We start from the raw sequence: 12,308 nt of genomic DNA, 5'->3' as shown, positions 1-12,308 counted from the left end.
AAAATGTCTAATCTACCTGCCTGATTAAGGGTTCTAACATTCTACACTTCAATCCATAGAATGCCAGTATTTTTTCTCCTTGAGGTTGAAGCTCTTTTGTCCATTTTTGCTTTAACAATACGTATGTTTTTGAATGGGGTCTGCCTTTAGCAGAACACAATTTTGTTTTTAATCCCGAACATGTTTCACTGCAGTTGCAGCATCATCTGTGTTGTTTTTATTATTTTATGGCTGTTAAACATAAAGAATGTTTGTTTACTGTTTATATACATGTAAATATTAGTTTTTAAATCGTAATTACAGATTTTGAAGAGCACATAAAATTATGTATTCATACCTTTTTGCGACATGGTGTGGTTTTCTTGTTGTATTACGTTTTTACAGTATCTGTTATCTTTTACAGTTTGTCATTTGCAACCATATACAACTTTACAAATGACCTTTACAAATGTCTGCTTGTGTCTGTGTATATGCGGATGGATATGTGTGTGTGTGCGAGTGTATACCCGTCCTTTTTTCCCCCTAAGGTAAGTCTTTCCGCTCCCGGGATTGGAATGACTCCTTACCCTCTCCCTTAAAACCCACTTCCTTTCATCTTTCCCTCTCCTTCCCTCTTTCCTGACGAAGCAACCGTTTGTTGCGAAAGCTAGAATTTTGTGTGCATGTTTGTGTTTGTTTGTGTGTCTATCGACCTGCCAGCGCTTTTGTTTGGTAAGTCTCATCACTTTCTTTCTTTTTAGATATATTTTTTCCACGTGGAATGTTTCCCTCTGTTATATTCATATACAACTTAATGTAGACAAAATATTTATGCATAAATTACGATTTTGAAACAGTTACGGCTTGCTTGAAATGAATTAATTTTATGTGAAAGTGTGTGTGTGTGTGTGTGTGTGTGTGTGTGTGTGTGTGTGTGTGTGTGTGTGTGTGTGTGTGTGTTGTCTACATTAAATTGTATATGAATATAATAGAGGGAAACATTCCACGTGGGAAAAATATATCTAAAAACAAAGATGATGTGACTTACCAAAAGAAAGCGCTGGCAGGTTGATAGACACACAAACAAACACAAACATACACACAGAATTCAAGATGTCGCAACCAACGGTTGCTTCGTCAGGAAAGAGGGAAGGAGAGGGAAAGATGAAAGGATGTGGGTTTTAAGGGAGAGGGTAAGGAGTCATCCCAATCCCGGGAGCGGAAAGACTCACCTTAGGGGGAAAAAAGGACAGGTATACACTCGCGCGCACACACACACACACATATCCATCCACACATATACAGACACAAGCAGACATATTGAATGGCCTCAGTAAAACACCAGTGCCAAACAGATTGCTCTGAGATGTGTTGCATCTACTTCTATTTGATTACTCTGCTATTCACAGTAAAGTTCTTGATAGAGGGTTCAGTGAACCACCTTCAAACTGTCTGTCTACCGTTCCACTCTCGAGCAGCGCGTGGGAAAAACAAGCACTTAATTTTTTCTGTGGGAGCCCCAATTTCTCTCATTTTATCGTGATGATCATTTCTTCCTTACGTAGGTGCGTGCCAACAGAATGTTTTCGCAATCGGAGAAGAAAACTGGTGATTGAAATTTCATGAGAATATCCCGTCGCAATGAAAAATGCTTTTGTTTTAATGATTGCCACTCCAATTCATGTATCATGTCAGTGGCACTACCTCCCCTATTTTGTAATAATACAAAAAGAGCTGCCCTTCTTTGAACTTTTTCTATATCATCTGTCAGTCCTACCTGATGCAAAATCCACACCTCATAGCAGTACTCCAGAATAGGGCAGACAAGCGTGGTGTAAACAGTCTCGTTAGTAGACATGTTGTACCTTCTAAGTGTTCCGCCAATGAATCGCAGTCTCTGGTTTGCTTTACCCGCAACATTATCTATCTGATCACTCCAGTTTAGGTTATTTGTAATTGTAATTTCTAAGTATATTGTTGAATTTACAGCCTTCAGATTTGTGTGATTTATCACATAATAGAAATTTAGCCAATTTCTTTTAGTATTCATGTGAATAACTTCACAGTTTTCATTAGTCAGGGTCAATTGGCACTTTTAGCACCATGCACATATCTTATCTAAATCATTTTGCAATTCGTTTTGGTCGTCCGATGACTGTACAAGGTGGTAAATGACAGCATCAGCTGCAATCAATCTAAGAGGGCTACTCAGATTGACTCCTATGTCGTTAATATTGATCAGGAACAATAGAGGGCCTATAACACCTCCTTGCAGAATGCCAGATGTTACTTGTGTTTTACTCTTGATGACTTTCCATCTATTACTACAAACTGTGACCTTTATGACAGGAAATCATAAATCCAATCGCACAACTGAGGCGATATTCCATAGGCATGCAGTTTGGTTAGAAGATGCTTGTGAGGAATGGTGTCAAAAGCCTTCTGGGAATCTAAAAATATGGAATCACTTTGACATCCCCTGTCGATAGCACTCATTATTTTATGAGTATAAAGTGCTAGTTGTGTTTCACAAGTATGATATTTTCTGAATACTTGCTGACTATGTGTCAATAAATTGTTTTCTTTGAGGTACTTCATAATGTTCGAACACAGTATATGTTTCAAAACCCTACTGCAAATCAAAGTTATTGATTTGGACCTGTAATTCAGTGAATTGCCCTTACTTCCTTTTTTTAGTATTGGTGTGACTTGAGCAATTTTCCAGTGTTTAGGTACTGATCTTTCTGTGAGTGAGTGGTTGTATATAATTGCTAAATATGTAGCTATTGTATCAGCATACTCTGAAAGGAACTGGACTGGTATACAATCTGGACTGTAGGCCTTGCCTTTATTATGTGATTTAAGCTGCTTTGCTACACCTAGGACATCTGCTTCTGTGTTTCTCATCTTGGCAGTTGTTCTTGATTGGAATTCAGGAATATTTACTTTGTCGTCTATGCTGAAGGAGTTTTGGAAAACCGTGTTCAATAACTCTGCTTTAGTGGCACTGTCATCAGTGACTTCACTGTTGTTGTGGCACAACCCCTCCCCTGAAACCAAGCCCGAATAGCCAAGTGTTTATCACAGTATAGCACTCACTGTCTCTGTATGGATGGCAAATTATTTATCAACAGGCATTTAGTTTGGATAATTTATTCACCACAGGATCCACAGCTGTGGTAAACTTCTTGAAAGAAAGAAGTTTCCTGTCTTGATGATGTTGCTAACCTCAAACTGTCCATGAAATTGTACAACTATAACCAACAAAATATATGTAGTTGATGGGTGAACAGTTTGCTTGAAAATAGCTAGACAGTCGAAATGTATTAGTTCCCAAAATAAACATAAAATGGAAGCGCATAACATCTAAAATAGGAAGCTTGTGTACTTCAAGAGGACAGTTAGTTTGGCTTGTAGAAACCAGAAATTCTGTCACCTTCAGTGTGATTCCTGCACTCAACAATATAATGCTCCCTGAGGCAGCAATACAAGAGGCCGTTTCGTGTTTGCAACTCTAGATAGGAATATTTTTTTTCTGAAGAGGCTTTTGGCACTACTTGGAAATAAAATAGTGTTCAACAACTCTGTGAATGGGCCTTCTGGGTATGTCTTATCATTGTAGTATGATGCTTCCTTTCAGGGCAGTACTTCAGGTTCATGATTGACATTGTACTCTCATGGTGACATATCTAGGAGAATTGTGCCCCTGAGGGGAACTGTTTAGTAAAGTGCCTGTAATCTGCACTTACAGCTGATTGGCCAAATACCTGAATGTAAAGATAATTTTGTGAGGCAGTCTTTAGAGTCAGTTGACAGTCCTCATGGGCACATACGAGTCATGTATTCTCTGTTGCAGAGGTAGTGTTGTAAGGTGTTTCTAAAGAGTCACTGATATGTACCTGAGTGCAGGCATAGGAACCAGCATAATCATTTTCCTGTGTATAAGATGGGCGGTGCTATTCAGTGGGTGTACACTTTTTCCATAGGAAGACACCACATATCAGAAATTACAGCTGTTAACTAGCTTGATGGTGTGTTTCATGAATGATGCAGACTTGGCATAGTTTATCAGAAGATAATTTCATTGTCTTTTTTCCCCCAGTGGAAATTTGAAGTGTGACATCACCTTTTTGGGCTGTTATCCTATTTTAGTTTATGGGGGAGATTATTGGCAGAAGAGACTGAATAGCAGTTTGGGACAGTGTAGTGACTGGGGTTTGTGTGTCCCAATCCGTTGGTTGAATCTGAGAGTCTTTTGAAAGCAATTGAATTGCTACAAGGCATTGATTAGTGGTGTCATGTAGTGATAATATTAACACTGCCGCAGAGCTCAAAGTGAGGCTATTGACCCTTATTTAGACTGTTAGCATATGTGTAACATTGCACAGAATTAATCTGAGCCCACCAATAAAGGTTTTTAAAAGAATCTGTGGAAGAATTCATAGTGTGATTGGTCTTGCACACCACTCATTGCTAGGGTTGCTTGGATTTTGGCCGTAGCCATGTGGGTAATTTTGTGTGATGTCTAGGGTGCTCTGAGGATGGACAGGAAGAAACATTTCACACATGGGTTTATTGTCCAGTGAGTAAGCCCACCAGTATGCACTGCTTGTGGCATGCAGCTAGATGCATACTATACTTTAGAAGAGCATACACTGTTAACATGAGGGAGGCAAGCCATAATTTCGCTATGCAGTTGCCCTCTAATTTGGGTGACAACAATTGTTGTCGTCATGTATTAGTTAAATTTCTGTTAATCTTCGCAGCTTGCCTCTAAATTATTTAGAGGAAATACACAGCTTTGTCCCTGAGTAGGTGTAACTACTTAATCATTTCCATTTTTGAAGTTACATGTTTTGTAAACATTTTTGTATCATTTTATGTATTTTACTATGTTAGTAACCTTTTCTTCTGTCAGTACAATGAATCCCAAGGTAAGTATACACCCAACAGATCATCAATTAGGATCATCTTTTGCACAGTTGTAGCACATACTCAGATATAAAAATACAGCTAGAGTATGATATAATTCTTAAGCATTTTCGAGAAATCGGAGTTGAAAGTTTTCTTAGACTGTGCCATATAAGAGTTCCAGTCATTGAGAAGTGGTTTTAACGTAACATGATTAAGTAGCACACTAGAAGCCTGTTGGCTCATCATTCATCAGATCATTTTTTATTTATTTATTTTCATCCCTTTCATCTTCAATCAAATACTTGTCACTATAACGAAACATATTTCTTTGGAAAGGAGCAAGAGGAATAATGATAATCGTTGTGGTCCATCCATCATCCCTGCCAAGGTAGTCTAGGTAATACACTGTGTACATAAAGTCCAGGAACACTTTCAGTTATTTATTGCACAAGAACTAAACATTGTACAGATGTCATACATATTGCAGTTTGAACAGAAACTCTGAAAGGTGGTTTTTTTTACAAACATTTGATATGTGAACCATGAGTGACTCGGCAGACGTCAACACTGTAATCGAATTCTTGCCATACCTGTCCCAGTGTGGCATTATAGACTGTAGCAGTCGCTTTCTGTATTATCTCCCGGAACTCTTCTATATCACGTGATAGAGGCGGTACATACACCAGATCTTTAATGTGTCTCCACAGAAAAAAGTCACACAGAGTGAGATCAAATGATCGGGGAGGCCATTTCCTGAAACAGCTGTCCCCTCTGTAACATGGCCGATCCATTGATATGGCAGCTCCGTGGTCAGGTACCCACGAACTTCACAATGAAAATGAGGTGGAGCCCCATCCTGCTGAAAGATGAAAGGAGAGTCCGATTGCATTTGAGGCATCAGCCATTGCTACAATATGCCTGTGCTCTGCATTCACTTCTCTCACACTGGGACGTCCGCTACTGAGCACAAGCAATCTGTCATAATGAATTTGATGTGCCAGTGGTAAATGGCCTTCCTTGTTGGTGGCTTCTTAGCGTACTTGGTTCTAAACATCCGTTGACCAGCTGTGGCACACTTGTTTTTGTCGAACTCCAACACGCAGAAAGCTCGCTCCGCACCTGAACTCACCATGTTTGCGACTAGTGCTGACTATCGGCAAGTTGCCAAGCTACGCTGTGGCGGTATACGTGAAAAAAACTTTCAATGTTTCTCTTCAACAAGACATACCTATATCTGTACAATGTTTGCTTCTTGTGCAATAAATAATTGAAAGTGTTCCCTGTATTAAGGACTCACAAAGTAAAGATCGTTTATTGTTTAACACTTTCATGTAAATATTACAGTGAAGTCATACTAATCTATTCCTGCTTCGAGATGTGTACACTGTATGTACATGGGTGTACCATTAAGTAAATATTCATTTTGACACAGTTCATTGTTGTTTAGGTGTATACTGTGTATGCACATATTGGATCAAGGTTGGCTGTTAAGTAATGTATAGTGTTCTTGCAAGATTTGCATGAATGTATCAATAAATAAATGTTTATTTCATCATGACATCTTATTATATCTTGCCATGACTGTGCAACAACAACAACTCTTGCTGCTGCTGCATTTTCCTGTCCGAAGAAAAGTCATTTATTGTAGTGATACAACTTTTTGGTGGAAGATAAGAGGGTCAAAAAGAAAGAAAATAATGTGACTCAAATGCAGTACAAACAAGATTCTAGTATGCTGCTCCGATTTGCTGTACTAATGCTGCTGTTCATCACCTGATACTATCTTACGGAATTCAACAGGTTCAAAAAATTCGAACAGTCCTTGCTCTGAAACACTTGAAGCACACCATACTAGAGCAGTATCTCTTACATCTATGTATGTTGTGCAGTTTTGTGAAAGATGAGTGATCTGTTGAGTGTATGCTTGCCTTGTCAAAATAGGCACTGTGTTCTTGACCCAAAAAACATAAACAGTATTTCACATATTCATACTCAATGGATTATGTGATGTCAGTTGCAAATGTTTGCTTTAACGTATAATTTCTTGTATCTAAATTGCTGCCCCCCCCCCCCCCCCCCTTCCCCAATCCATATTGCAGTCGCTTTTCAGTTCTTATTGATATTCAGTAGTAACCAACAAGCATTGGGATTTGTGATTTTAATGGTTTTTGCTCTGGTTTTTCCTCTTGGGGATTTGAAAGTTGCACAGATCATTATTGCAAGTTCAGTGAAACATTCTTCGTTTTTAAAAAATCTCATTTATCAAACACAAGAAGAATAAATTATAAGACATTTGTGAGTGTGAGTGCACCAAATGGGCCTCTTGTGGAAAAATCATAATTCTTTAAAGAACATGTTATTTTTTATGCAAATTACTAGCTATGTCAGTTGTTACTTTGTTGTTGCTGTGGATATTACAAAAGTTCATTGTTCTGTTAATCTGCAGTTACGTGTACCTCTGAATACTCCAAATCCTCTACGCCCACGAGATCTGGTGGTGAGCATAACAAAGAAGCACCTGGTGTGTGGAATCCGTGGCCAGCCTCCGATTATAGATGGAGATTTACATTCAGAAATAAAAATAGAAGAATCAACATGGGTGCTAGAGGATGGACGAACACTGTTTCTTAGTCTTGAAAAAGTGAACAAAATGGAATGGTGGAGCAGACTAGTACTGACAGACCCAGAAATATCTACACGTAAAATCAATCCAGAACCATCCAAGTTGTCTGATTTAGATGGAGAGACACGTGGACTTGTAGAGAAAATGATGTATGATCAGCGACAACGAGAAATGGGCCTTCCAACATCAGACGAACAGAAGAAACAAGATGTAATTAAAAAGTAAGTTCATTCATTTGATAATGAGTCTTTCATTGAAGGTTTCTCAAATGATTAGTCTCCTATTTATTTATCGGTGTTCAAGGAGATGTGGTGCAATGAGTAAGATACTGAACTTACATTTGGAAGCAGCAGAGTTCAAATCACTATCCGGTCCCCCTAATTTAGGTTTTACCGTTGTTGCTCTATATCACCCAAGGCAATGCTGGTGCAGTTCCTCTGAAAAGTATATGGATGGAAAGGACACTGTTGTCTATACATTCTGATATACTTTATTTTGTTTATTTTTCGGCATCAGAGTACTGCACAGTTAGAAAGTGGACACCTGTACACTTTTTGTACCTAGGTGGTTGAACTCAAATTTGAAGGATTGAGGATCAAATGCTCAACCAGTTATCACAAATGCTGAAATATTTCTTTCAGTAAGGTTGCAACTAATTTGTATCTCATTCCTGCCCAATCAGAGCATTGATCATTGTAACGACATTGTGCCTACTAGACACTAACCCTTTTGTGGGATGTGGGAAATGTAATTGCCAGTAACAGTATTTCTTTATGCATTTATGGGAATACATCATACCACTTCCGTGTGCTTCTGGCAGCTAGTGACAGTCTGCTGACCAGCTGCAGTTTTTGTTTGTTGTTAAATACAGCTTTTAAGGCTGTGGGAAGTATACATACAACCACATAATGTTGTTGTTAAGGGCCTTGGGAAATTTGCTTTTCACCAAAGTATTTCCCCCATGAAACATGGGAAGTATACTTACTACAATATTAACATGTCTTTTGTGAACTTTGGGAAGCGTAGTTCCCACCAGCTTAGTGGTTTTACAAAAGTTTGTGCGAATATGTCTTACCATGTGTAGATGTGCCTGACATTGTACCAGGTGTATAGAAATTGCTACAACATTTAATTTCTGCTAGTCATGAGATCAGTCAATACTGTTGTCTCTTTTGAAGTGAGAATACATTGATTTGTTCCTACTGTGTGTGTGTTTGTGTGTTTGTGTGTGTGTGTGTGTGTGTGTGTGTGTGTGTGTGTGTTCCCCCCATTCTGTTATCTGTCCTAAAGTTCCAGTGGTCTTGCATTATTGAAAATTTAAACTATAGATTAGTTTGCTTGCTTTTATGTAACTTTCTTCGAAGTGTGATAATGGACCAAAGTTAAATCATCCTCGATGTTTTCAGTGCGTAACTGAAATAATATAAGCAGTGCAACATAACACATCAGCAACTCAGATACAGTAAAATATAATATCTTCAATTTTTTAACTGTGGTTTTATTACAAGTGTTAAATTTCCACAAAGAGGAGATTAATTAGCAAATGTGAAATTATTTGATAAGTGCACATCTTATGAGCAATTCACATATTTATGACCTATTTTTAATCTTCCAAATACATTCCACAATTAATAATTCTGTTACACTTATGTTGTTGCAGTTTGCTCGCCTTTGAATCCTGTAGAAAACAATTTGGGAAGCATTATTTAAGCATGAAACAAGCTGTCAAAGTACTGTGTAATAACATAAGTTAACTAACTTCTTGTAGATATTTGTTAGGGTTTCTATCCCAAATCAGAAGGTATTTCATATCTCCCTGCTATTGCTGATATTATTATTATTTCTTTACTTTCTCAGACGTTAAGTCTGGTTGAGAATGGAAAGTGACGCGGACCTTGATCAAGCGTCACTTCCTATTAACTGTACGGTATGTGTTATATTGCATTTAGGAACTTTCGGGTAATTGAACATGTATCAATAATTACGGATTTCTGTAGTTGTATATATGTGTTTGGATGTAGCTGTATTGCATTGATGTACTGGTGGATATTGTGTGGTATGACTCCTGTAGTTGATACTATAATTGGTATGATGTCAACTTTATCCTGATGCCACATGTCTTTGACTTCCTCAGCCAGCTGGATGTATTTTTCAATTTTTTCTCCTGTTTTCTTTTGTATATTTGTTGTATTGGGTATGGATATTTCGATTAGTTGTGTTAATTTCTTCTTTTTATTGGTGAGTATGATGTCAGGTTTGTTATGTGGCGTTGTTTTATCTGTTATAATGGTTCTGTTCCAGTATAATTTGTATTCATCATTCTCCAGTACATTTTGTGGTGCATACTTGTATGTAGGAACTTGTTGTTTTAAAAGTTTATGTTGTAAGGCCAGCTGTTGCAACATAAACTTTTAAAACAACAAGTTCCTACATACAAGTATGCACCACAAAATGTACTGGAGAATGATGAATACAAATTATACTGGAACAGAACCATTATAACAGATAAAACAACGCCACATAACATTATTATTATTATTATTATTATTATTATTATTTCAAAGGCTGTAGCCATTCAAGGCAACATGAGAAAATGTCAAGTAAGTCTTTGAACCAGTATTTTATGAAAAAGGGTGTTAGTTACCACATCCATATACAGTGTTACAAATATAAGAAAAATTTTATGGTATTACACTATGTTGCCTGTAACATTATTTGAGGTTCATTTAGCACCATATATTATTATGTTTTGCTTTTATTTCAACTAAACAAGTGAAGCAGTGTTGACACACTGTGAAAACTGACAGACTTGTTTTTGACACATATGGCTGTCTATGTATCATCTGGCAACGCTAGCAGATAATATTGCCAGGGTGGCAGAACCTCCATGTTTACACCTGAAAAGTAACGGGCTAAGGTAGTAATAGTGTATGTTCCAGTACTGCCACGTGCTAAATGTCTGTATACACCTATAAATGAAGTGCCCATTTAGAAACAGGACATGTGTTGTAGAGAGAGTGGTAACACTTTTAAATGTAATAGCACTGGGTATTTCGACATGTGTAGGTAATGAATGGTCACATATATAATTAACAGAAATAATAGCTTACCTAGTTATTTGTGTGCAGAATACCAGTTGTTACATATATATATATGTTGTGGAAAAATCATCATCAGATGAAACTGTTGCAAAACTTAAATCATAATAATACTACTACAGTACATGCATATATCTATGCTGTATAGGAAGTGTTTTTCCTTTTTAATATTATACTGTATTTTATTATGTTTTCATCAAGACCTGATTAACATTATATGTTGATAATAAATAAGTCAAGATAAGAATCACCATTTATAATTTGCCCAAACTGTAACTGCTGAGGCAGTGCAGATAAACTGAAAAGTAATCAAAATGTTTGAGGTGGAGCTGCCTCATGTGGCTCTTTTTAGTGAGTGTAGTCATATGTCCTACATGTTTATCTGCCCTGCTTCAGCTATACATCCCTAGGTACAAATATCAAACAGTGGAAAGACCAGGATGGAATAACAACAATATTATGAAAAAGGATAGATTGCTACTCACCATACAGAGGAGACATGAGTCACAGAAAGGTTTGTCTGTTATTCGATGTCTCCTCTATGTGATCAGTAACAGTCCATCCTTTTCATAATATCATAGGTACATATGTGTTACTTTATTGTGTGTTTCTATTTTTATTATTTTTATAATGCAGTATTACCTATGGATGAATTAATTTGTTTTTGTCTTTCCAGGTTTATGGAACAGCATCCAGAAATGGACTTCTCAAAGTGCAAATTTAATTAATATTGTGAAAGAAAGTGAATGTTGTTGATTACAGCAAGTGTTACTAAGACTGAGAGACTGGACAGTTCAATTATATATATTTTTTTCTTTTTAGTATAATTTTGTAAGAATATGAAAAGGATCAGCGTATTTGTTTCTTTCACAGAAAGTTGTTGTCTGTGTCCTTTATTGTGGTGTGTATATATGATTCTGACAGAAGACTTTTAAAGAAATTGGCTTTTCAGTTGTTTGAGGACAAGATTACGTGGAGGACTGCTCCAAATACTAGTAATTGAGAAAAACTCACATACTGAATCACCACTGTTTCATGGAAATTTAACTCTTATTCCATGCAGTTACTCTTTGTTTTGGCTCTGCTGCTCAATATGGTTCAAATATGTCAAAATGCAACCGTCTTTCAGAAATTTCAAAGCTGTGTGCTTAGAGTATAAAGGCTTGTGATTTAAACTTCTGTTTTGTTTTTCTGTCACTTCACATTTACTGGTCAATACCTTTAAGGATTTACACCTAAAACCACATTTCATGTGTGAATTTTAATAAAAATTTATGAAAGACGCATGGTTGTACGTTCAGATGTTACCAGCAAAATGTTTAATATTTTGTTATATTTACCTTTACAGGTAGAACTTTCCTTCACCTTTGATTTAAAAGCAAAGTGGGAAGTAAGCTCTAGATTTCATATTTTCAGTTTTTAAAAATGAAGTAACAAATGCCTGAAACACCTGTTTCCACAATAAAGGCCCTTTTCATGAGTAAGGTCGTTTCATCTGAGTGCAGTGATACACATCCTATAGTCCTCCTTTGGTGCTTACAGCTGAAATACTGCTCGTGGTAGCTGAACTGCTGCCTGTCTGTTTTGCTGAAAAATGACTCTCAAAATGTTTCGCATAGAAGAAGTAGATGTGGTGGGCATAAATGTTTCTCACTAAGAATGCTAAATTTTTGGGAAAAAAGGATGTTTGATGT

The 12,308-nt window shown here is 37.0% G+C and overlaps 1 protein-coding gene across 1 annotated transcript in view; it reads left to right on the top strand.

The window, feature by feature from the left end:
* Positions 1 to 11,896, top strand: part of LOC126203767 (nuclear migration protein nudC) — a 58,277-nt gene extending 46,381 nt beyond the window's left edge. The window contains exons 5-6 of the mRNA XM_049938136.1: positions 7,340 to 7,737; positions 11,291 to 11,896. Of these exons, the coding sequence (XP_049794093.1) occupies positions 7,340 to 7,737; positions 11,291 to 11,342 (450 nt within the window). The 3' untranslated portion in view covers positions 11,343 to 11,896. The remainder of the gene's footprint in view (positions 1 to 7,339; positions 7,738 to 11,290) is intronic.
* Positions 11,897 to 12,308: the final 412 nt, after the last annotated feature.

Source organism: Schistocerca nitens, chromosome 9, assembly GCF_023898315.1.
Source record: "Schistocerca nitens isolate TAMUIC-IGC-003100 chromosome 9, iqSchNite1.1, whole genome shotgun sequence".
NCBI classification, from domain to species: Eukaryota; Metazoa; Arthropoda; class Insecta; order Orthoptera; family Acrididae; genus Schistocerca; species Schistocerca nitens.
The sequence above is the reverse complement of the archived record's forward strand: the minus strand, read 5'-3'. Positions and strand labels throughout refer to the sequence as shown.